Source organism: Tyto alba, unplaced genomic scaffold, assembly GCF_018691265.1.
Source record: "Tyto alba isolate M040663 unplaced genomic scaffold, T.alba_DEE_v4.0 Super-Scaffold_22, whole genome shotgun sequence".
NCBI lineage: Eukaryota > Metazoa > Chordata > Aves > Strigiformes > Tytonidae > Tyto > Tyto alba.
In genome coordinates this window covers 35134726-35161602 of record NW_024881296.1, presented here as the reverse complement: position 1 = coordinate 35161602, position 26877 = coordinate 35134726, and the positions used below count along the sequence as shown (strand labels likewise).

Sequence of the window (26877 nt, the reverse complement as noted above, 5' to 3'; positions counted from 1 at the left end):
TTAGACTACTAACTTAATAAATGAGTGTAACTTATTGCTAGTAATTATCTTCAGAGGTATAGCAGAAAACATTTCTCTATCTGGATATTCCTACAGGGAAACAATCAAGGCAGTGCTGTGTACAGCAGGTTAGTGAGAATATAGGTGACCGTGACGTCTATCTTACGTGCACAAAGCGCTTCTTGTTATCGATGTTGCTATTCCACAGGAGGAAGCTGGTGATCTAAAGCATCACACACGCTATGGAGACGAATTTTGCCCTACCTCACCGGGGCGCATAGTGGCAGCGGTGGGGCTGTTAAGCGCGCCGGTGCGTGAGCAGGGTGCTGGAGGAGCCTGCGGGCGCTGCGCCGGGCGAGGAGGCTGCAGGCTGGCGCTGCTGCAGCCACACTGCCTGCGCCCACGGAACCCGGGGCGCTCACATGCGAAGCAGCCTTCAGGCACTCAATTGCCGGGGATTTATGCACAGTTTCATCATTTTGCCTTAATTGCACGTGTTTAGAAAGACCAGCAAAGCTCCTGTTTCCAATGTCATGAAAAAACCCCGATGTTTGCATTTTCGTTGCTGTTTGCAGAGATTTTCATCCCTTTATTACCTTTGGTTTTTTCATCCTTCAGATGTTTCTTCGCAATTGTTTTTTCTAGCAAGGAAAGAGTAGCACAGTTCAAGGTTGGTAAATTGACTGCTGAATAGATTATTACCTAGAGTTTTCAAGTAAAGTTCTTCAACAATTAAGACAGGGGTAGTTTTAAATAGCAATACATGTAAAATTGTATTCTGATACTATTTTTGTTGTGACCTTCTACATATATATGCACATGGAGAGTAAATTCTTACCTTCTTTTTCCTTACTTGTCTTTGTTTTTTTCGTGGCTAGAAAGATTTGCAAGGAAACATCATTAACTGACACGCATCAGAAATATGGGACTCTTAGTAAGTATATTTAACAAAGCTGATCTCGATAGTAATTTCCCTGGAATAAAATCTGTGGTAAATGTATCTCATGGCATGTGTACAATGTATCTAATATTACCACAGTGGCTGCTACCCTTAGTGGCAGTTCTGGGCTTTCTGAACAGTTGTTGGATATTGTTTGAATAATGCTGGTTGCAGAGTATTTTGGAAACTCCTGATAAAGGATTTAGGCACTAGAATTCTGTAATTACCTAACAATTTCTAGAATTCCCTAATTATTGGTGGCCAAAATGCATCAGGGAAGGATTCTGCTTCCTAGAGCCTGCTTCTTACCCTCTTTCCTGGAGCAATCTCAATTGTCTGAAGCAAATAAACGATTAAAGAACCCCAGGATATGGAGCTCAATGGACCTTTAGAACCACCAGATATGACCATTCTGAAGTCCTTCAGAAGTAGATTCTGATTTATTTTATTTGGTTTATTTTTCTCTCATTTTACATTCACTTAGAACATGTGGGGCTTTTTTGTTTGGTTGGTTTTTTCTTTTTTTTTTTTTTCTTTTCGGCAACCTTTTCACCAGCCTGCTAACACAGGCGTTTGGTCTGTGACTCCATTCAACAAGGCGGACTGAAATTAAGTAAGGTGTATTGCTTCAGGAGTTTGAGCCCATTTCAGTATTCCCTGTTGACTACAGAAGAAAACTGGCAGGCAGCCTTGGAATTGTTAATTTTCACTTCCCGTCATCCGAACAGTTGTAATAACGCTTTGTTGAAAGTCTTCTGGTGCATGTATTATCTGATTAACACTAGCTTGTTCAGTGCTGATCACCTGTGTCTATCTCACCAAAACATGCTGCAGAAGATGAACAGTGGAAATAACATAATCTGATGTTCTTTGGTAGAGAGCCACATAGCTGTGATTCTGTCAGTTTACCAATGCTGGTTTACATTAACGTTGTTCATTATTGATGAGCAACATGTATAAACCAACACTGATGTTTATTAATTATTTTGATAAGATATACCATAGGAAATTAGTATTTACCTGCTGTTGGGAGTTCACCTGTTGGCTCTTCAGAAAAATGACCAGAAATGAGGAGAAAGGGGAGAAGGAAAAGACTATGAGGTTCAGTACCATGTTTTTTCAAGGCAAGTAACCATTTAAATAGATGTCTTTCATCTGCAACTTTTCTGCAGGATATTAATTTGCAAATAAGTATGCCTTAACAATGGGCGGGTACATGGAATTTCATACTGAAAGCTAAGATTCTCACTCTTTGAAGTACTATAATCCAGCATGCAATGGTTCCTGCAAATGCAAGCACTGTGCCAATGAAAGCTTTCCAGTCCGCAAGTATTTAAATAGAGTTACTTTAAAATGTGCATTCAAGGTTATAGCTGACTATGCAATTTTACAAGAAATGTATTCAGTTTAATTGTTACATCTCTTATCATCCACACATCTCAACCAAAGACTGACACTGACCTTGAAAAGCTGGCACTCACCCCTGTATAATTGTTTCTCCTGCATTATCAGTTTGCCTTGCCTTTTAAGAGTAAAAGCTCTAGAGAGCTGGAAAAATTTTGGCTACATTTTGCACAGCACCTAGCACAAAAGAAGCATACATTCCTGTGTTATTATATTACCTACAATAATTAATGAAAATCGATCAATTCAGTGGGACAGAAATTCCCTGGTGTAAACCATCAGTACTTTTTTTAAGTCAAAGGAATTAATTAAATTGTGATTTGAAATTGAAATTTTTTTTATCCATAACTACTTCATTAGTCCCAGATTTTTTTTTAGAACACAATTTTAAGGAAAGAGAGTAACCTCTCTAATCAAGCAAAACCTTTATTCCTTGAACCTAAAGCTGGATAAAAAAGGAATATGTTCATAAAACATTTCAGGGCCTCCTTTGATTGAATTATCTCTGTATTTTCTTCATGCTGAGTTTTGACTTCAGATGAACATGAGGTTCTACAGCTCATACCAAGGTGAAAAAGTTTCAGTCAATGTTTTTTCAACAGGAAGACTAAACAATGAAACATGATTTTCACTAAGACATTCCAGAAAACTTTCACTCAGGTTTTTGTTCATAAATGTCAGTGCTCAATATTTAAGCATCACAGGCATTCAGCGAAGGCCAGTTTAATGCTAACATGCTTATGTCTTTAAAATTACATTTCTGCTTATGATCATGCTCATAGTTGCTGAAAGCTGATACATTACTACACTGTGATCCATGGATTAATACCTCTTATCATTTTCAGAAATTAAAAAAAAAGAAAATATATTTGTCTGAGGCACTAAATCTGGGAAAGGGGTGCAAGATCTCACTCCTTAACTGAGGGGTTGTCTGACTGAAGGATCTGGACTGGCCCAGTTATATGCATATATCCTAATTTAGGATGAATGACTGATTCCCTTAGATAGTGCGGTACTGTAAGACTGTTGACCTTAAGGGTAGTTAGTTTGACCCTCTGGTGTATGTAATCTAAGGGCCATTTTCTCCTCTCAATGTGTCAGCAAACCTCCACTTTGAGGGCTTTGGGGAACACTTTACACCTGACATGGGAGATTCATTATAGAAACAAATGGGAATAGACTTTAGACCATGCTTAGTTTTTTCTTAAAATGTCAGCCTAAATGTTCTTTATCTTGATTGCAAAATGTAGTTTGGTATTACCTCTTGCATGACTAAGATATGCCACCAGTTTTGTCCCCTGTTCAAGGTGACCTCTCACAATTGGAGAGCCATTATTCAGTAGACAGGGAGCAAATTCTGAGCTTCATTACACATTCAAATTTAATATAGAATCAATTGATGTCAAAGACCCTCCTGCATGCTAAAACAGAAATAGTGAAAAATAAGATAGTTTACTAATTGCATTTATAATTGTATGGTAATTCACATAGTGGGCTACTGTAAAAATGTATTTGTTGTTAATTTGGGACTTTTCAAACTCAATCTTGTATATCTGTTTATAACCTGTCATTCACTTAATGATACGATCTATACTGATTTAAACCTCTTTTACAATAAGACTGCACGGGTTACAATGTGTGAATAAATTCAGCCCAGGATAAATGTATGGATTTATTTTACATTCCTACTAGACCTGAACTCCAAAATCAGTGAGTATTTTGTGCCCATGCCTACATCTCATACGGAATTACATGACATCTATGTTCATGTTATGACAAGTATACTGTACACCTGGCTGAGAAATATATGAAACAAAGACATTTAGAGGTCTACAAATAAAGAAAGCTAAGTGATCCAGATAAGTATTCTTATTTTAATAGAAAAAAGATAACTTAAAATAGATAGCTCAGGTGCTTAAAATCTTGAACTAGGGCTATTCAAGGGTGGTTAGCTCAAAACAGATAAACAGAATTACTTCTCTATATGATCATATCATAGGTATGTTTGTTACTGGGGTTTTGTTTGTCTTTTTCTTTTTCTAAAGGCACTGTTAACCTTTATAATAATTTCAAGCAGCAGGATATAAGCTCAAGAATGTGGTACAAACATCCCTCTGCAAAGGTCAGGGGAAAATATCTTGTCTGTTTCTTATATTCACAATATGCTAGGGTAATATAGCTTTTCATAAAAAAAACAAAACAAAACAAAATCATTGTAGACAGTGATCCATACTTCTTAAAGCATGAGGAATTAGTCACTTAAATCTCTGATGGGTCTCTAATAGTAGAGATATAGTAGAGATAGAATGGCAGAGGTAGCATTCTCTCCGATAAATCAGAGCAGAAGACATAAAACGTCAGTGAACAGATTCAGTGAATACAAGACTGAATAAATATGAATAACCGAGTCAAATAGAGGAAAATTTATGTAAAATACTGGAAAAAAATGGAAATAAACCCACCAATTGCTTCAGAGGAAGAAATAATTTTGCAATGATCACTTGAAAACTGAACACTCCAATTCAGGATTGCAGGAGATCCTTCAGTGTTGGCATATTTCACATCGTTCATGTTCACCCTTTACCTCTGGAGCTGGGGTTCAGAATAGCACTGTGTTTTATGACGGGTGTTTAAGAGTGGGTATTCATCTTCTTTAACTTCAAGTACCTAACATAGGTGATTAATTTAGGAAGCTTAATGGAATCGGTTTGCATTGTCTTGTCAGCTTCTGACCTGGAGCAGGAAGAGGTCTGTGTCTCATGGGACTTGGCCTTGATTTTGGATGCTCTTTGTAAATTACTTTGCATCAGAATAACACAGGGTTTGGTCTTGATGTGCCAGGCACAGTACAAAAAAGGAAACAGAGATGCTGTGCTAAAGAGATTACAACTAATTCATATATGAACGTCTGTACTTCAACTTTTTCATAATTCAAAGCATGCAGTGTAAACAATGTCCTTCTGATTGTTGTCCGATCATGATTTGTAGTATGTAATATGTAATGACTTGCTACAATAAGCATAGATCCAAGTCTTCATCTATTTAGAAGTCTTACTGACCTTAACAAGGACTTTATCCAATGACTTCAGTGGAAGTCATTGTTATGCAAGAAATTCTCCTTGAATCCTCCTTAAAACTCATCTAAAAGGGAAATATTCCTTTCTCTTCTTTAATTTAATTTAGTTTTTTATTAAAGTAGGAAAAAGAAAGGTGTATTGAAACAAGGCCAAGAACATGCTTAGTGAATTAATGAAATAAGTAATTTCCAAATGGTAAAAGAAGTAATGAAAATATTGTCTAATTCAGTTATACTACATGCCATTTTGTTATTTTTAACAAACAGCATGTTTGCATAAAGATAAATCATGTGTCTACACTCATCTAAAATCACCAGAGCATCAATTATGCTACTAGCACAATTTACTTCTATAAAAAATAAAAAATGCGAACAGAGTCTGAATTTTGCAGTGTCACAATATTAAATTATAAATGTACTTAGTTTTGATGTGTTCAGCTCTTAATAAGCAGATGAAGTACAAGACTTTCTGTAGTATAAGCAAGAAATAACATTATCTAACATGACAAAATTGCAAAAATGCAAATTGGCACAACATGCAGCTGAAAGGAAGGATTATATTTTGTAGGAAACAAGACGTGACACATACTTGCAGTGTTTTTCAATTTGACTGAGAAATAAAAAGAGGAAAGAAAAATGGTCAGAACTGTCAGGTGCAGCATAATACTCTTATAGTGGAGAATGGCTTTATTTGTTCTATTTATCAAACAGTAATTCTTAGTAATCTCACAGTAATTAATGACAATTTAATGATAGATAATAATAGCAGGGATGTTCTCATCTACACATGATAATTGTGCTAGAGTTAAGGGTGAAGAATGTAAGCAATAAGAATTTTAATTTTCCATTTTTTTTCCTTTCACAGAGAATCATGAAGAAGACATTTTGTGAACCCATAGTGGTTGCTTCAGAGTGAAACTGAACAATGCTGCTTCCTACACCTGCAGTAATTTTGCTCTATCTTGTACAAGTGAGGCTGCATAGGAGCTATGACATGGAGAGACATTTATCACGGATGATGGATAGTGGCAGGTCATGATCTGGATAGCATATTGCATAATACCTGCTATGGATGAAAATTAAACTATTGCTGGTTCTGAGAAATTGACTCATGCACGAAGACTGTGACGTTCAAATAAATGGCAAATACCCACAAATAATTAGTAAAATTAAGCAATTTAAAACAAACACTTTCAGAAAACGGCTCAAATCCTTTGCTGGCATAACTTCTTTGACATTGATGGAATCACAGAAGCAGAAATTTAACCTTTGATATATATATATCTTCAGAAAATGACAACTGGCATTGGAAATACATAGTGTGCTATCTTAGCTATTGTATCACATGTCAAGGCCATTCTATACAACAAAACAGATCACAGGGCCATGATTTTGACATTTGTCATATGCAATTGTATTTTGCAATTTCTTTAAATAACAATTTCAAAAGTAATGAAGGTATAAAATGCAGCAGTACTTACCTGGTTTTGTAGGTGGAGCATTTTTTTCATGTCTGACTGCTTCATGCTCTAGATAAAAGAAACATGATAAAAAAATTGCCATAATGTTTCTAAGTTACATTTTGTATGTATTTATTTATTTTTTTTTAAACTAAGAAAGATTGCATATAACTTTTTCAGGAATAAACATCCATTTGCTCTTGCTTCATGCTGTTATTTTGCAGAAAAGGCACATGAATAGTTACTAACAGATTAACCACTGAGGGATCTTCCATAAAATAACTGTTTAGTAGTATTGCACTTAGCTCCACACATATAGCTATTATTAATTAGAGTCATGCAAGTATCTTAAGGAATAAGTCTGCTAATAGGGTCTCCTCCTAATTTCTGAAATGTAATTTATATCTGCTCTCCATTTTTGTTATGGGAAAAGAGAGTACGGAGCAACTCAGCAACCATTCACTTGACCTGTATGTTGTTGATTCAGACATACTTGAGCTGAAATTCCCCAAGTCTCAAACACATCCTATTCCATAAAAATAAATTATATCTAACTGTGGAAAATTAGAGAACTAGCACTGTTTGGTAGGCAATGCATCTTTTTGTTCTTTTTTTTTTTTTTTTTTTTTTTCTCTCTGCTCTCCTTTTTATTTCACAATTGTTACCAGAAAAAATGAGAATTTATGTTAGGTTGCTGGAAATGGAAAAGTTGAAGAAGCTTTGTTTCAAAACCAAGGTCTAGCTCTACAACATTTATACAGAAATTACACCAGCTTAAAAGGAATTTAAAAAACCTCACATCACAAATCTCATAGCATAGCAGCAGCTATGCGTTTGCCTGCATATGCATGCAAATAGGGGCCACAATACATTTTAGAGCTGAGGAACCAATGGACACCTATGCTGGCCTTGTTTCCAGGTGATGATTCACACAGCTAAAAAAAATGTGCATCAGTTACTTTTTTGAACAACAAGGACACAAAGGTAGTCTGTAAAGTGGAAAATGTTGAAACTGTAAGTAGCCCCTGAAAAAAGGGCAATATGCGTCAGCCCTTCTGCTACTTAGATGAATAAATGAGCTCCTAGCAACTGTGATTTCAGGTGAAGATATGAAGACATGATAGGGAATTTCAAATGGGAAATAGTTTTATGAGATATGAGTTAAAACTTATGGCAGTGAGGTGTGATATTTTTCCCATATCTGGACTTTTTCTGAGTGTGGCAGTATTTGGGGACTTAATATTTTTTTTTACTTTTGCAGTTTATCTTGCATGTTGAATGTATGAAAAAGATATAGAAAGCTAGCCAACAGGTTGAATGGTAAGTTAATTTATGGACTCTTTCTTCAGTTTTTTTTGACTGAGAAAAATTCTAGATGTAGATATACTAAAATATTATATGATTAGGAAGAAAATAAGATGATGTCTTTATTTTTTTTTTTTTAATTCAGCAATATTTACTCAACCCAACTAATTTTTGTTACCAATGATTTTTAAAAAAACTTGTCACTCCTGTATGTATTTTTTTGTTGATACTTGTGGTATGGGAAGCATAGAATGAGTTGATTCCTGCAATGAAGGCATTGGTTATGTCAAATAGGCTTTTAAATAGCAGTGACAAGACAGTATGTTAAATTAAAGTAATGGAAGGCATGGTGATAAAGACACTATAATTTTAAGCAAAAGTAGAAGCTGCTAAGGGAGAGTTTCCATGTGTTAAAATCAAAAAAGCCACACATATCCAGCTATTTTACAAGAATTTTTCAGATCAAGGTAAGTACCACGTACTTGATGTCTTTGCCTGGACTACAGAAGACAAAAGAAAGTAAATTGAAATATTTAGATAGAAAAAGAAAAGAGATTCTACATTTTTTTTCTTTTCTTTTTTACATTTAAATATTTTTATGGAAGTCAGTTATCACTTGTTTTTAGTTTCCCCACTCATGTAAAGATGCACAACATCCAGACCCCTAAAATGCAGGTTTAGACCTTTGCAACTCCCACTATCTATAAACTCCTGCTGAAATGCAGTAACCTGTCATTTAGCATGGTAACACATTTATGTATTCCAGGAATATTTCTCACTGTGTAACAGTGTAAATCAGAAGTAGCTCCAGACCAGTTAACAGATGATTGGAAACTTTGTGTGGGATTCAACTTATTTGCAACACCAGGAACACATCGGTCTATGCTTTTAGTGAGGAGAGCGCTAGTCATCTCCAGAGGCTAATTCATATAATCATAAAAGGTTTGTTAAAGAAAGATAAGAAGACTTACCCACTGTTTGAAGTTGCCTGTTTCAAGCTCAAAAGGTATTGATCTGAAAACTTACAAGTTATTTCTGTAGTGGCTTATGTTAAGTCGGCCAACCTGAAATACTGCATTTTCAGTTTCGTTCCAACAAACAGGAAAAAGACTTGGCAAGCACATGACTCTAACAGATCTTACAAAAAGTAGTCAAGTCACGATATTTCTGGCAGTTTTGCTCCAACCACTGCTAAACCACAGTTTGAGCCTTCTGATTTTGATCACAGACTAAAAGTGAAACTTAGCTGACTCTAAAAACAAAATTGTGAATTTAGGTGTGAAAATCCTGTAAATTCAAAGATGTCATTTCTTCCTTCTCCAGACTTGTGTGAATATCAGTAATTAACTCATTAAACATTCAGGTTAGAAATATATTGAAGTATTTTGCAATAATTTCTCCAATTCTATTAACAGAAACATAATTTATATGGTTTTGAACAAGCTACAGCAGTTTATGATCAGATAAAAACTACCAAACAAGTATTTTTATTGGATAAATGGATAGAGAGCTGTAAAACATTGATTTATAGTAAAACGATAGATTATCATAAGAGTTCTTGCAGAAAGAAATATAAACCCACAAATTATATAAAAGTTCAATTAAATACAGAACCATACTATGTTGTAAAACATCTAGTCTGCTACTGCAGGGAAGAAAAGACATGCGAAATAAGAATAGACATGAGGTAGTAACCAGCATCATTCAGCTTAAAACAAACCAGCATTTTATTTTATTGAAAATATTAATCATCATCATCATCATATCAAATGAAAATCCATCACTGGCATCATTGTCCCCGATTTGTCAATCTTTCATTTCATGTTTGGATCAAAGTTACCCCCAGTAGAAATCAAGAGGTTGATATCTAGAAAAATCTTTCAAAACAACTTTGTGCTGACTGTGAATGATGATGAGAATGCTCTAATTCCTTAGGTGACTCTTCAGGGCTTCTGTAACAGTCAATATTATTGGATTTTTTCCTGTCAGCATTACTATTACAAAACCTACAAGGTCTAAATCATAGAAAAGACCCCAAATCTTAGAGATTAGTTCCAAAAACATTTTCCCCACAAGAAAGCCAGTTTAAGACCCATGTAAGTTCCTAACCCAACTGGTAATTCATCCTCCTGCATTACTCCCTACTTGGGCACTGGTCTCTGTAAATTCAGTCGCCTGAAAGATCTGAGGTTGGAAAAAAACAAACAGCAATGCCTTACAAGGATATTTGAGATCATTTCAGAGATCTGATTTACAGCTACACCCCATTACATTATCCCAGCTCTGGCAGAGAGGCTGGAACAAGCAGCACAAAAGCTGAAATGTCTTGACCTGGCTTCGTCATCGGAAAGACTGTTCTTAGAATGGTATCTGCAGTTGTCATTCTGCTGGATTTGCTCTAAGAAAGTGTTATCAGTCACATATTTCAACATACTGTAAAAAAATGATTGCGATTCAAAGGTACTATATTAGATGAATACTGAATAGTGTCTAACACCCCCTCTCCCCCACCCCCCCATAAATCAGGAGAGAATGACTTGTTCCTACCTGACTTCTCAGTGGGAGTTGTCTTTTGCTGTTTAATTTTCTCCTCTGTATTGTGAAAGCAGCATTAAAATTAGAAATTGACACTGAACTGGAAGAATATTTCTATACATGATAATATACATATGGTTCACAATCACAAAATAAATAGATGTCTTTAGCATCACTATCTCATTCTAGTACTGTAAAACAGCATGTATGCATTATGAGTTTTGACTCTGAGGTGAGATCATACTCCATGGAAAAAATAAATTACTGGGCCTAATGTCTCAGCCACCAGAACACAGCCACATACCTGGTAGTGTCTTTCAGGCGGGTACTCAGGTGGAAACTGTATTCTATTAATACAACAATTATAACTGTGAACATCACCTTTCTAAGTGTCTCAGTTCAACAGTTTGGTATTATACAATGCTGAGAACTTCTGCTTAGATACTGCCTAACCGCAAATATGCGTGGACATATTCACGTGTGCCTACGCTCTGAAGATGAGAAAGGTACTGAGACCCCTGAGCACATGTTAACTCGCAGAAGCACATCCACATGGGACAGTGCCAGACTGAATGCTGGTTCATACCACCTGCTACTGGACAAGCTTACCTAGACCCAGCTGGATATCAGTCACAAAACCTTAGAGAAGCCCTGAGTTTCTGCTAATCTCATGAGAGAAGCTGCCCAAGTTCACAGGCTCTTGAGCTGCCCGTGGCTTTCCTCTGCACAGTTCTCAGATGACACGGACCCATGTTGACATCAGCCACCAGACCTGAGCTGGCTCTCCTCTGAGTAGGCTGCTGGATGAAGCTTCAGACAGAGGCACAAGTAGGACTACACTTTCTAATCAGGTGAGGTTTGTCATAACTGTCCAATGGTCCTGTCAGGTGGGAATTGGGATTTTTATTTTCAGATCTCTGCTCTGCCCAGTTTGATTGACTTGATCTTCACCCTTCTGGATTCTTTCATAGCCCTACATCCATTTTCTTTCTTTTCCCATACATTAATTCAAACATCTCTCCTAACCCCTACCTTACAACATTCACATACATCACTACTTTTCTTTTTAAACGTGTTTAAGACACATTCAGAATGTATTTCCCCTTCCTCTCATTGATAGAAGTTTACAGCCACATGCCTCTGACCCCTTTCTTTTCCCCAAGACTTCTGTAAGGCATCAGGTTGAAACTGACAGTGTCTGGGAAGAGGTCAGGTCTGGCAGAGTCCCCTGAAGCCATTCAACTCAGACGAGTACTAGTTTGCTAGAAAACCTACCAGGTAGTCTGTGCATGCACAAAGCTGCTTGGCTCCTGAATATGAGCATTATTTCCAGCCTGGTGGTCAAACTGGTTCTTAAATGAGATGATGGAGGGAGGTACTGGGAGGGGGGTGGCTGTCCAGAACCATCTGTGAAGTATCAGATTCCTGGTTTAGCCATCACTGTACCTATGTACCCTCAAACAATCAACCTCAAGAACTGCTGCTCTTTTTGGGGGGCTGTCTGGAACCCAAATGTCCAAGTTTGGATGCTTAATCCTAATCTGCACTCTGACTAAATATGTAGATAGTACAGTATTTAGAAGAGCAGACTGTTGTGTGGTCTCAATATACATGACATTTCCTTTGAATTTAGCATGTATCTTCCAGAGGATTTTTTTTTTTTCTCTTGAGGGCAGAGAGCAGGTTTATCTTCTTTGTGATGATTTCTTTTTAACTTGATTCTCTGAAATTCCCAGAGGTGTATACTTACCAAAGATGCCTAAAAAGATATCTATCATCTGTCAATAGATGGAGAAGCAGCCTCATTGCTGCATAGTTCTTTTCTCATCCGTAACACAGCAGCATCCAGCAAAGCTACAGTGCAAGTATGGACATGAAACGTACAGCAATCATGATTTGGGTTTTGTTTGTTTATTCTGTGGTTTTTTTGTTTGTTTCTGGAAGAAAATCAGTACTGATGGGGAAAATACGGGGAGGGATTAAGCTCCATGGTTACTGATCTTTTCTATCCTTTGGAAATAAAATATAGCCCTGCATTATTATGCTTTTTAGTTGTCATCTGGTAGGTGGCGATTTAATTTATTTTCACTTTTATTAAGTTTAGGGCTTTTTTCCCCCCTTACTCAGCTATTGTTATTGTCAGCTCCTTATGAAAGTAGTGAATTAAAAAATCTCATCTCAATTTCATGGCTGTCTGTGATGCTAGAAATGTTTTTATAGAACAACTAGCGGCTTGAAGGTGCAACTTGTTGAGATAAAGTATCCCCTTTCTGCTCTTAGATAAACTTTAGCATTTAACATTGCATTTCACTAATTTAGGTTGGGGTATTAAGTTTTCTATGTAGCAATACACAAAAAGCCTCAGCATGCTGACTTTAAACATAGGTCTTGTACCATCCACTGGATTAATGACAAGTAAAGCTCAAAAGGTTTGGATCTTCTCTTTCTTTAGATATTAATGCTGCTCTTTTGAACACTAAATAAGATTTTTTTAAAAATTTTTCTAATTCTGGTGAGAATTTACAGCAGTATTTGCTCTGTAACTCTAAGAGTTGATCAAACAAGTCTGTGAGTGGATGACATGTTTGATCCATTTAAAAGTATGGGAGGGATTTCTTTTCACAATGAATTAATTCTTGAAAACAAAGTGTCTTGGACAGGCCTGTCGACTTGCATTCATCTGGGAATAAATACAGTAATTCTTTGGTATTCATTCATCTACTTGTTCTGCAACCTAACCACACAGAAAATACTGATCTGTTGATTCCACTGGAGAACACCCTGATGTGGAAGATCTCCAGGAGGTGACTATGGCTTCTTCTCTGATTTTTCTAGCCACTGATTGTAACCAGAAGGAAAACTACAAGGAATAAATTATCAAAATTTAAGGAGAACACTCTCTACGAGGGAACACACTTCAAAACATCAGGAAGGTTCACAAAATAATTTCTGTTCACAAGATCCAACATGAAGAAAAGCAGCGATAAAAAATCTGATGAGGATAATACATACTATTTTGGCAAGAACAGAAGTAATATTTCCATTTTTTCCCAAACTTGTTGTTTACTATACAATAAGGAGTTCAGGAAAAAAAATAAAAAATTATGTCCTCATAAAGCCACAAAAAGTCCAAATATTTTTTTGTGAATGGTTCAGAAAAATTCAGATTCTGTTCTAATTTTGAATAAGCTCAGAGTTTAACATTCTGAAATCTTTCATTGGAGAAAATGTCTTTCCTCTGCAGAGCTCTAGTTTTGCAGCATTACAAGCATTAATATTAATTTTTTCCCCTGATGTATCTAATTTAAAAGGAAAAATATAAAGCTGTAAACATCTCTCTGTGTATTGCAGGCAGTTTCAGAAGAATTACATCAGGAATGAATTCTGTTGCTGTACTTCCTCTCACACACATACACAAAACACTCTTCAATTTAAACATTTCCCTACAGGATCAATATATTTTCTGAAATTTTCTAGTTTCTCAGTCATGTGATGCTTCTGAGTCTGATGACGTGAGGTATAGGAATAATAGTTTGAAGTTGCTTGGAATCAAGGTGAAAAAGGAGGTCACTGCTTTATACAGAACGAGGCTTTTATAATTCAGTCTGATAACTCAAGAGCACTCATTGGCACACAGCAGGCAGAAGCACTGCTACCACCAGTGCTTGTAGATTAATACTTCCAGTCATCAACTGAAACTCAAAACAGCCACTGCTCTCCAAAGCAACCATTAATCATCTGAGAAGAGATCTTTTATGCTAAAGGAAATTTAGCAAGCCATTTTTTCCCCCTTTTTTATTTATTTTTTTTTCCTTTCAAGCATTTAAATTCCAAGGTCTTTCGTCTGGAAAATACTGTACTATACTAGAGCAAGCTTCTAATCAGTCCAATGTATTCGATTGTGACATGGTGTTCTTATGTTTGCAAATGCCTCACCAAGGAAATTTATTTTTATGACATTGTGTGGATGAGATCAAGCTGACTGTGCAACAGGACTGATTAAATTTTGCAGGAAAGGTGAGTGGTTGTGCCACCTGCCTGGACAGTCCCCTGTTTGGCACACCACTGACCCCTCCCAGGATATGCAGAACTGGGTAGGGTGGCTTCCTTGCTAGGATATTCCTGCCTTGGCTGAACCTACCTGCACTCACCTGCTGGCTGAAGCACTCTGCTAACTGTTAATACACAAAAAGTGATCAATGAGGGAAAAAAAAAAAAAAAAAAAAGGCTGTAGTGAGAAACATTGCTTTTTTCCTCTGTTGACTCAAACTCAGCAATGCAACTTCACTAAATTGGCTACTCAAGACTTGCAGGAAACTTCAAAATGTCTATAAAAATACTTAACTTACAAGTAGAATATCATATTATAAAAGCAAATGAGAAAAATAGTAAACGCATAGAAGAAAATTCTTGCTTTTAAAAAAAAATCAGAATAAACCCCATAATAATAATAAAAAAAGGCTGCCTGTTTATCATTGAACACATAAGGTTTTACATGGTTTATCCAATCACTTATTCATGACCACTTCTATTTTATGTGAAGTTCAAAGAACAGTGCTATCAGAAAAGGTTGGTGGGACCCTGATACTTTTTTTCAGTGCTCACTGCATCTGGTAAAACCACTCAGGAGTGATGTAAACAGAGCACCAATAGTTGAGTTTTCTATGAGATTATCTTAGTTTTCTTTCTTTGCACCAGACCCAGCTGTGGACTCCTGAGTGCCTTCCTCCTCCAAAAACATGATGAGGCACTAAGCCCTCATTCAAAAGGGAGACCCCTGTCCTGCAGCCAGTTGTCTCTGGTTGTTATTTACAGTTTACCTGAGTGCATAGTCAGCCCAGGTTTTCACTTTTTGTTTTTATTATTTTTTAAAATTTTTCAGCTCCTGTTCTTCTGAGATTCAGAAACTGGAGGCTGCCTCTCTTTGGGTTATAATACATCTAGTGAAACTGTAATTCATCCTTTTTGGAGACCCTACCCACTTCATGTAACTGGTTTACTGAAAAGCCTGATTACGGGGGTAATTCCCAGTATTATTCCGATGTACTGAAGGGCAATAGTCAACTCCTTCCCCAAACTCTGGAAAATGGGTTTTGTTAATGCTTTATAAACCATACTGCACCAGTGAGAGAGAGTCACAGATACTATGAAAAACTGTGAAAGCTGAATCCTTTTATTTAAATTTCACCCTCATTTTTGTTCCTCTCCCAAGCTCTGAAAAAGCCAATGACACAAAGCAAAAAATCAGTGCTTAGCTCAGGGAAGTCTCCAAGTTTTGCAAACTACATATATCCTTATTGAGTGAAGCCTGGAGTAACTGGAAATTAAATTACCAAACCTACCTGGCTTAGTCTGAGAGATAGCTTTTTCATGTTTAACGTGCTCATGCTCTGCAAATAAAACCCCTTACATTAGAAGGCTTTTTAATTTTTAGAAGATTTTAAAAATAAAAGATTCTTATTATGATTTCAAAATATGACTTTGTATTATTCACACTAGACTTGAGAAGAATTTTTTGATAAATATCTTTCTTGAGAAAAGGTATTTAATTATTTTTTCCCTAAAATTATAAATAACATCAAACAAAATTTTTTACTTTTTAACCTGGTTTAAGAAATCACAAAATTTTATTCTCTGTTTTTTTAGAAATATCATAGAATTTCTAAAATTGTGAAATGCTTCTGCTACTAATTTTGATTGCTATCACCTATCTTCTATGTAGACAATTCCTCCTTGATGTTTAATATAGAAATCATGAAAATGTTTTATTACAACAGAAGTGGGTTTGTCTCATATAGAATGGCACATAAAAGTTCAGTATATTGCATAAAGAAAAAACAGATTTCCATATTTCTCTGTTATCCTGGATCCCATAGATATCTTGTGAAGCAGTAACAATAGTAAATATTATGCTGTATTAAAATATAAGCTGTATGCATTTTTGTGCTATTTAAAAACAGCATGATATCCAACCCCCACCATTATGAGACAGAAAAAAAGAAAGCTATGGCATTTTGGAGGAATGTTAAATATATGTTTCATACTGATTTATAGCAGCTATGTCTACATTGTGTAGCAGGTGAGGGTTGCAGCATACCAAGAGATAAATCTCTCTATTGCTTGGATCAGAGCCCTAGCCAGAGAATTGCACAGATCCTTCCTCGTCTGTGGCCCCATGAATTTTTTCCAATGCAAAGCTGCCATGGAGGCAGAGGGCACAGGCGGATCTTATCTCAGCCTGAACTGGAAAATGGTTTTCATGCAAACTGGAACCTGCGAAAGACACCTGGTCTTGAATTACAGAGAGAGTAATTGAAAACCAGTTTCATACGCCAAAATTTCCTGTGAGCTTGTGTTGATGAATCCTATCTTAAACTGCTAAAACTTTGGCGACATGAACCTTCCTCATAAAAGCTGAAGTAACATCATTCTTTATCAACTCGATACTTACTGTGTTCATGAGATTTCTCTGAGGTAGCTAGAAGTAAACAGAAAAGGTGTAGTTTAATATTTTTGTGACTGTAATGCAGGATTTAATACATTTATTCATGACATTTGTAGACACATAAAATAAACATTCAGTGAAATTTATATTAAAATGTGCAACAGTTACCATTGTCTGTCCTACACTACCCACCCCAGACACCTAACTGGGACACTTAGTTAAAGAACATAGGCAACCTAAAATTCTCATATAGCTAATGTTTGATACAAATACTGCTGGAAGGCTCTGAGCCTCCTCAGTGGGCTGAGTTGCCCTCACTAAATGATGACCATATATATCAAACCTAAGGCAACTATCTTGCTAAGTGAGTTGCATTGTTCAGTGTCCATTAAGAGGTAGGACAAGTTCAGACCACAATGTGTCCAATAGAGGACAAAACCAGACAAATGATTTGAGTGAGGAGATGACACCTGGGGCAGTCTAAATGTAAAAGTCCATGACGATCGCACCTGCCCTACTGATGTCAATGAATTTCAGATAGTTCCAGTGATATTTCAAGGAGCAGAAAGATGTAATTAACATAATTAGGGCACATCTAAACAAAAGGACTCATCATTTCAGTGCCACAGCTCCTAAACTTTGTGCCTTTTTATTTTCTGTTTTTTTCCAGAAAAAAAACCAGATGAGATAAAACTGAAAATTGAGCTAATAGTTTCCACGGACCTTTAGAGAACATGTATCAGATAAAGCAAAAGCTCAGGGAGCTGTACCCAATGTCATTACTGGTTCTACAGAAGGAAGTGAAATGCCAAGACCTAACCTACCAGCTGGGTTTTTCCTCTTGACTTTTCCAATACAGCTGTTGTTTTTAAGAGAATAAAGTCTCTACCACCTGCACGTAGCAGTCCCTGTGTTTGAAAGAGCATAATCCCACAGACAGCTGCAGCAGTGCAGGGGATGAGCTGCCTTTGCAGGCCCAGCAACACAAGCAATAACTCTGCTGCTGTGAGCTCCCAGGTTGTGATTCACTGAGCTCCCGAGCTCCCGCTCGGTGCAAAAAGTAACTGCTGTGAAAATGAGTTTTTGTTTTGCTTGTTTTCCCTGTAGTATAAAAACGCTCTCATTTTATATTATTATTTAATCCAAGTTGTTGTACATTTAAGGAAACAGCAACTAGAGACGGTGTGCAGAGAAAAAAACAAAAATAATGGAATTTTTTTGGGGGGGTAATAGAGAATAAAGATACAAATTAAGTGTCTATTCTTGTTCCTAAGGGAGGAATTATAAATAACAAACAACAGAAAAACAGGGATCCCATGACAAAGCTACATTTGTTCTCTTTGTGTGCATAAAAAAAAGTTCTTGTAAATTTAGGCTCAATTGTTTTTCATGAACACCCCAAAACCCACAAAAAATTGTTCCCTAAACATCATAATTTTAGGTAAATTCTATAAAATTTGTCCAAAATATATCTGAAATTTGTAGAGGAAATTAATTTTGTATTATGAGAAAAGACATAGTGAGATATACTCACCTAGCTATGAATTTCAATTTGCAAAAGGAAATTAATGGCAAATATTAAAAAAAATATGAACTTCATGGGCTGGTATAATGACTTACATAGCTATGATAGAATATTGTGCCACATGACACTTTCAGTGACCTCCGGTAATGATCAGAGATAGGCCACATATGAACAGTATTAATTTAAAGACTCTTACTGATCACAAACAAGCTTTTGTTATAACATCCTTATCACAGATTTGTAATTTGTTTTAAAACACTAAAGCCAAAACAAAACCATTACACCTTAAGTTTCTAGTGAAGCCCGTGCAGTTATTACCCCTTTTCTGTTTGTGAATATGAGTCACAGAGAATGTTTAAAGCAATAGGAACTCAGCCAAAGTCTGGTCCCTCAAGTTTAGGAAGGTAACTGTGTTGCCCTTGTTCATATTTTCTGTGGAGGTATTAGTTAGACAATCTCGTATAGCACCAGTATTCAGCCACAGCTTGAACACTAAGATTATTGCTATCAGAGCTTCACCTAACTTAGCCTTCTTTTTTCTTCTAGTGTAAATCTCAGAGATATTTCCTCTACATATGTTGATGGAATAACAAAAATCTTCTAAAATTAAAAGTTTTTACAGGATGTATTGGTTATTCTGAAACATATTTATATTTTGCTGGGAAAAAACCCTAAGTGAAAATTTGAAATGGTCTTTAGGCCATAAAGAAAAATGTTTATGTTTTGATACGTGTTAACTCCGATTTCAGTCCATCAAATATTAATCTTCTCTTTCTTTTTTATCACACTATTTCATCAAAGATGCAATTCAAATGACTTATACAGTAAGCATAAAGCTGAAAAATTAAATCCCAAGACCCTTAGTTTAATTTTTCCAGTATTATGATTGTCTATATCACAGATACCCTGATTTGTAGTCTAGTTAGTGAAAACAGGAAGATAAAACCTAAATGTTAATGACCTACCCAGACTTTCTAGAATATTTAATGATATATTATATGGTATTTAAGGTAAGGGATGAGAAATGAAAGGTTATATTCTGCTGCTCTCACTCATTTCATGTAGTATCTTGTTTAAATAATATTTCCTTATACAGTGACTAGATAAATTATGAAACTCCATGCTGCAAAATGTATGAATGTTGAAAATTTTAAAGATTTCAGAAAGTGACTGGGAAAGAAAAAAAATCTACCAATTGCTCTTAAACATGAAGATACGGTTTCTGGCTTAGGAAGTTCCTGAGCTGAGATTGTGGGAGTTCGCAAGGTGATCTCTGTGTGGTTGTTCTATTCCTGTACTCTTCCCTAGGCCTTTGCTGGTTTGGTCATTGGTGTTGGGTTAGGTGAACTCTTGGTGTCACTTGTTGTTCTGCTGTTATTAACAGGGCTACCTGTTGGGTAAATACCTGCTTGCTGTTCACAATGTTAGAAAATTCAGTCCTGAGTAAATATTTTATTTGTTTAACATTTAAGTTATATTAGAGTAGGAAAAGGGTCAGATTTGGATCTAATGAAAACAGATGGCTCTTTGGTGAAATTTTTGAAGCTACATAAGATCTGAATTGTATCAAAGAAAATATCTGGTTCTACCCTCAGCAAAAATGTTTTTGAAATTTCTTTTGTGTCATTCTAAATTAAACTTGATAACCAGTCTTGGTAGTTATCTTGATGTTTTTTCACATTCACTTCAAATGTTCTTTGACTCTTGCCTGCTATTCTGAATGTCAGAAGGGTATTAATTATATACGGCATATTTTTGTAAATTAGCTTCTGATATGGGTTCAGAAAAGAAATTCTCTGTTTTATTGAACCATAAATTGGTGAGGCTAAAAGCAGAACGTGCTTTTGGATTATAACATGTCTATTTTCCATCTGGAAAACAGTCATTTGCTGTTCAGACAACAAATATATTTGTGAGTGTGCACACTCTGTAAGGAAAGAATATGTCATGCAGGAAATGAAAGCGATGCCAGAACTATTTGTTTTATTGAAGAATAACAAAATAATAACACATGCTGTAGCTGAGAAAATGATTTCTAATTGGGTAGCTACATGTGTATTATAAATAAGAACGTTACTTTCCATTAGGCTAAGAGCCTGGTTCATCTCTCATTAAAGTGAACACAAAGAGTCTTTAACAGGATTTGGACTGGGCATTAGACAAACACACCCATGATGTTAATCTGTAACAACATTACAGGCCAAAAGAAGAATTAAGATCAGCAGGAGTCTTTTAATGGAATTCTCCAGATCTGTACCTTAACCTTCTAGTTTATACATCATGACAGAGGATAGATCTTTGATTTCCTTATTCAAGCTAAAGAAGTTCATTCCCCCTGAAAGTGAACTCTAGATATTCAATTTGGCCCTTAGATAAACTAATGGACATTCCTCTTTTAAAATTCAGTAGGAATACTGTAGTCTTGCAAGGGTTAAAGATGCCACATTATTGTGTTTAATCATCAATGCGCTTTTGATTTAAGGTTGAATAAAACAGTTTTGGTCTAGTCAGTGAAAGGTTTTTCAGACTGGGGAGCAACTATGCTATCAAAAAGTCAGCCAGAATAAAACGTATTCCTTACATTAGACCAGTTCAGAATGTCTCAGATGATAATGACTTTGGAAAAAAAAAAAAAAAAAAAAAGGGTTATTAAAGGGTTATTGGGATTTATCACTCTGTTCAAGAGCAGCTCTCCACCTTTGTGAAGTTATTGTCTTTATTTTGTCATTCAAATGAGAAATCAAATATTCCCACAAGTTTTCTAGATCAGCAGACCCAATCCCTCATATCTGACTGTGTCCTACTCAAGTCCTGCTGGCTGGCTGAGCTGCTGGCAGACTGACTGTACAGAAAAAACAGCCTTCTAAGCATATGTCTAAAAAAATGTCTTCTCACAGATTAGCTGCAACAAGCTTCCTATAAAGAGAATGGCTTGTCCTCATCCTGACCCCTGCTCTATGTTAGAAAATTGCCTTGACAGTGTATGGCCAATAGCTACCCTATGGATGGGTTAAAGAAAGCAAGAGTGTGGTGGTGGCATAAATAGAGGAAGTTGGTGTATGATTATATTAAAGTACATGCTGTTCCAGCCATGTCCTTACCGGATCTCTTGATTCCCTACAGCGTTCATTTTACATTTCGGGTTTACTTTAAACCTATAATTTTCCAGGATATTTGTCCAGGTTTCTACACATTAAAGAAGCATTATCCCACATTAACATGACAGCTTTGAAATACTGAAATTGATTTATATAAGGGTATGTGGAAGGTTTGCAGGGAAACAGAGAACTTGAGCTTTCAGCTAGTGCTCTCACTCATTAGCAGGGAGTGTTTGTCTGGGTCTGTGCAACACCACAGACTTCCTTGGATCATTGTTTCATCAGGACTCTTGTGAGTAATGATGACAACAGGGTAAATGGTTCAGGTAAACCCTCCTAAAATGCCATTGTTTGCCATTATAATTAATAATTAACCACTGATACGAGAACCTGTAGTATATTCACTTGCAACAGACTGATCTTTCTATCGCTACTTTCTACCAAAAAGCTGTCAGGCTGCTCTCACAGTTCCTTCTGCCTTATTTCCATTACCAGAGCAGCCTGGTCCAAGATATCTGCCTTCATACAGTTAGCAGGTTTGTGTCCTTGCAGTTTGGTTTGCCTTATACCTTGGGGTTGCATAGTGAAGAATGTGCTGACTCTTGATTTTGGGCGATTTTGTTTTTGTTGCCTAGAACAACTTGTTTTTTAAGATTTATTTTTAACTGGCAATTCAAGAGCACTTTATATAACTGGGGAAAAAAAAAATGTAGTTTAGAAAGAGGATGGAAGGGAGAAACTTTAGCATGGTGTAAATATAGGAGAAGTAGCAAAGAAGTACAGACATTTCCAAGAGTTTTAAATGATTTTTAATGAGAGGAATTGCTTCAACTTCAATCTGAGATGCATGCCTGTAGGGAGCATCAGTAATGATCCCAGTCTTTCTCTGTTTCCCAGTTTGTCAGTTAAACAATAGAAATGCACTGGGAAATGTAAGCCTTGTTGAAACAGCAATCTTGTATGATAGCACTGAAAGCTAATGTCTTTAAGTACTATAAGTCTTAAAATCCCAGGAGGACACATCTTCCATTGACGGAGCTGGAAAGAATAAAATTTCAGTCAAATGTAGATGAGGTACATGTGCTGCGTTAATGTATTTCATCTTTAGGCACATGTGGCGAAAGGCCTGAAGAGCTTCCTCTCAATATCATCCTCAGCTTCAGACGTTTTCATGTGCTCTTCCCTGAAATTGTGGGATGGGAACATACAGATGAGGGACAATATGCTTAACAAGCTTTCACTCTTAGTAATATCAGTTTTACATTTGCATATATCTAAGGCAAAACATAGCCAATCTCAGGCCATGCTTTATTGCAACACAAATTATTGACTCAGAAAGGATAACTGAGTGAAATTGGGCAGACTGAGGTATGTAGGATGTTAGAGTGATGAATTTTTTCCTGAATATTGACTTTAGCTTATGTAAAAGTAGTGCTGTTCACCATTTTATATAAACAATTGGAGCCAAAAGGAGCACCTCTTGCAGATGTAAATATTCATTAATATTTGAATCTTCAGTCTATTTTATGAAACCTGTTATTTGTGAAAGGTGTCAAACTAACCCCTTGGGTCCAGATTCCATGCATTTATTTTGAATATGAACTTTTTTGTTGATCTCCGTCTTACCTATGACTGGATTTGTAAAAGTATAATCATGGCTGAATATGTATTTACATATGTTATTAAATAAATGTAAAATTATTGTCATTAAGACAAGAATAATATGACCTTGTAAAAATCTAGAAAAGAACAATTTTGGAGGAGAGATTAGTTGATATAAGGAGTGGACAACAATAAAAGATAACTAGCTTTTGAAAAGATGGACTTTTCCCAGTGTGCTATCAAAATTAATATGGTGATTAAAGCAAAGGGCTAATGATTAACTTCTAGAGGCAGAACATCCTGAGCCATCTTTGTTCCTCATGAAATGTTGCTGGTCACTGGTTTTGTTGTAACTACAACTTTGTAAGACCCCATTTCTGAAAATGATGTCTGCATAGATAAAAAAAGGAAATGTAGATTGCCACTAGAAGAACTGTTAATTCTGGAATTGCATCTGAATAGAATCCCTCTGAGCATCCGTTTGCAGACATCCTAGCACAGAGTAATAAAGTAACAGCTTTTCCCATGGGGAAATTTTTAGCCAATTAACCATGTGTTATATGGATATCCAGGTGTTTAGGCATATTATGCTGATTGACAGGTGAGTGCTGCTGACATGATGCCGATATACATGTATTACACCTAACTTATAGCAACGACGTAGGCCACCAATTACTCAGATCACTCTTTCTTCAGAAATCACAGCTGTTTCATAATCATTAAAATACTAGTTTAGCTGTCTCCATTTATTGGTAGCAGAGGCTGAATAAATTACCGTTGTACTTTAAGGCAAGTAAGAATGATTAACACAAGTTGTAATCATAACTGCAATTGAAATGCTGCACCAGAACTTGTTTTGCAGGTTTGTTGTTACATAAAACATACAAAAAAGTGTGATCTTAATTTTACCTTGAATGGATTACAAAGGTGTGGTCAATGACAAGGTTTAGATTAAATCTTGAGAATAAAATTGTGGGTATTTTTCAAAAAACATTGATGCAAGTTAGCATCATAGTTTTACATGTCTTAAGTATGAGTACACTGAAAAATGAGTTGCTAGGGAGCTAAACATGGAGTTTGTATAAACATTTGCATTAGCCCCGCCATCTAAGTACAGTGAGAGTGGATATTCAGTCAGCTATTAAGATCTATAAATGACTTGATCCTTTTTCTCACCTTTCTTCTCTTTCGATGTCACATTCTTAAAAGAGGGAGGACTGTTAAAATAATTAACAACAAATTATCCTGATGTTCACTGTGGTTAATTTTCTATTTTATTACTAAATCTAAACTATGTTCCTTGCTATAGTCACATCAGAAATATAGGTATCTCCAGGGAGCAAGTCTTTTCATTCTGACAGATAAATATACTGAATTATGACAGATATATGAGACAGATGAAACATTCTCTGCAGATACTTATTTCTTTCCATTAATTCTAAAGTGAGACTATGGTGAATAGCGTCAATGTAGACGACTAACTTCAGACATCTAAATTTGTATGAATTAAAGTTTCTTAATGATTAAACTCATCTGAGGATCTAAAGTTCTTAAATGTATGAATTCAGTAAAAAGTCTTGAGCCTTCTTCACTCATCATTCCTCTACCTACTTCCTATTTATACTGAGTGGGTACTTTGGAGGGTGTTTTCTGGTCATGTCTTATCCTTACTGAAATATCTGCAACATGGAAAGTGCATGAGCCTGGTCCCTCAAGATCTGGTCATCACTTAACAGAGGTTGTACAGATCATTAAGTCTCATATAACCCTGAAAAATGGACATAAATTATTTACACCCCCCCAAGTTAGCTGAGACAAGGTAAACAGAGGACAAGAAATTTCAGCTGATGCAGACTTTTCAAAGCATTTTCCATATTTCATGCAAATCCTCCATTCATCCATATTGCTCGTAAATGCCGTGGTTTTGTTGCTTCAGCATGGAAAGTCAAAGCTCACCAATGCACGGCCAATCATCTATTCAATGAAAAATGTCCTTAGACAGGAGTGGATTTACACTGAAGAATACCTTGTCTGCAGTTTAAGACTCCCATAGAATGTTCTTCAGTAAAATCGCGTTATTTAGTTAATCTGATTGAGGAATGCAATGGTAACTACCGCCTCAAAGATCCTTTAGGCTCCACCCTGTGGCTAATTCAATGCTGCTAACTCTTGAGAGAGAAGCCTGCCTTCAACTACAGACTAAATAGCACTGCTAGTTTAAACAGCATAGTAGCATGTTACTGGTTGTGTTATTTTGTCATATATAATGCTGAATTTTTGACATTACTTTAAGCAAATGTTTGTAAAAGTATTTCTACTTCCCCACTCCTCCCCCCACACACACTGCCGCCGCCTCTGTCTAGGGGCTGTTAGGGGGGCTGTGTAATATACTTCACAGTTATAAAATTAGGTAGTCCACTTTCTATCCTTTGAGGCATCTTAGAAAACTACATGATGAAGGTGTGGTTCATGCTGCACCAGTGGCATTTGCAGCTGAACAGAAATCCCATGACGCTGTGACAATTTGCTTTATGAATAAGAAAGCTGCCTTCTAGTTTTTCTGGTCAACTCCAAAGTGAGGCCATTCTGAAATGCACTACTACCTAGTTCTTCTTCAGTTTGGAAAGCATCTTGGTTTTTATACATACTGAAAATGAACACTGCTCTATCTTGCCTGGTTTATACCACACTTGATATGTAGAGCAGCAGTTTCCAAGTGATGGGTGGGGTACCATTGCCAGGAGTAATTGAAAGAAATTTTCCTTTACTGGATTGGCAAAAATATCTAGCTTGGAGCTGGAATGTGCATGCCTTGACCATTTTCTGCATTTTGTTCTATATTAGCTGCACTCAAACTATCTGTATACCATGATGCATTTATTAGGAAAAGGTCAAAATGCAATCCTGCATACTCTCCTGTCAACTTATTACTGTTGAATCTTGTCAGATGAATGTGTTTTTTGGCTTTCTAAAAAATATTAAATGAATTGAAGAGCAAGCTGACATAACGATAATGTTGAAAATCAGAATGGGAGTCATGTTATCAAGAGACAACTAGCTTTTGTATCTCACTAGCTTACAAGTATTCAGAAAATCTAACTGTAGGCAGTCCATATAGGTTATGAGACACCTAGAAGACAAGTACCCTAAATTAGATGCACTCTTGCTCTCAGAAGGAAGATAGGTCTCTCTCTCGTTCATTAGCTGTAGGGAGCTTGGAGAAACAAACTTCCTGGCAACTCAGGTTCATGATTCACATTAAACAATAAGATGGATTTTTCTACATGTAGACATGTGGATGCATAACCCACAGGGATTATGTGATGGTTAAATTCTGTTTGGGCTCACTAGAATCACAGAAGTAACAAATCTTCAGGCAAGTTTTCCTGAGACTGACTTGGAGAGAGAAAGTATGAAGCTTGTTAAAGCTGCTTGCTTGACATCCCCATCTCACTTCATGCCCTCTTTAGTCAGAAATCAGTAAGTT

General features: G+C 36.2%; 1 protein-coding gene across 1 annotated transcript in view; it reads right to left on the bottom strand.

Annotated features, from left to right (window-relative positions):
- Positions 1–26877, bottom strand: part of TRDN (triadin) — a 236943-nt gene that overhangs the window by 18293 nt on the left and 191773 nt on the right. Inside the window, 9 exon segments of the mRNA XM_042796218.1 lie at positions 597–641; positions 839–874; positions 1961–1987; positions 6010–6030; positions 6902–6949; positions 8668–8685; positions 10733–10777; positions 16063–16110; positions 17172–17198. Coding sequence (XP_042652152.1) covers positions 597–641; positions 839–874; positions 1961–1987; positions 6010–6030; positions 6902–6949; positions 8668–8685; positions 10733–10777; positions 16063–16110; positions 17172–17198 — 315 coding nt within the window.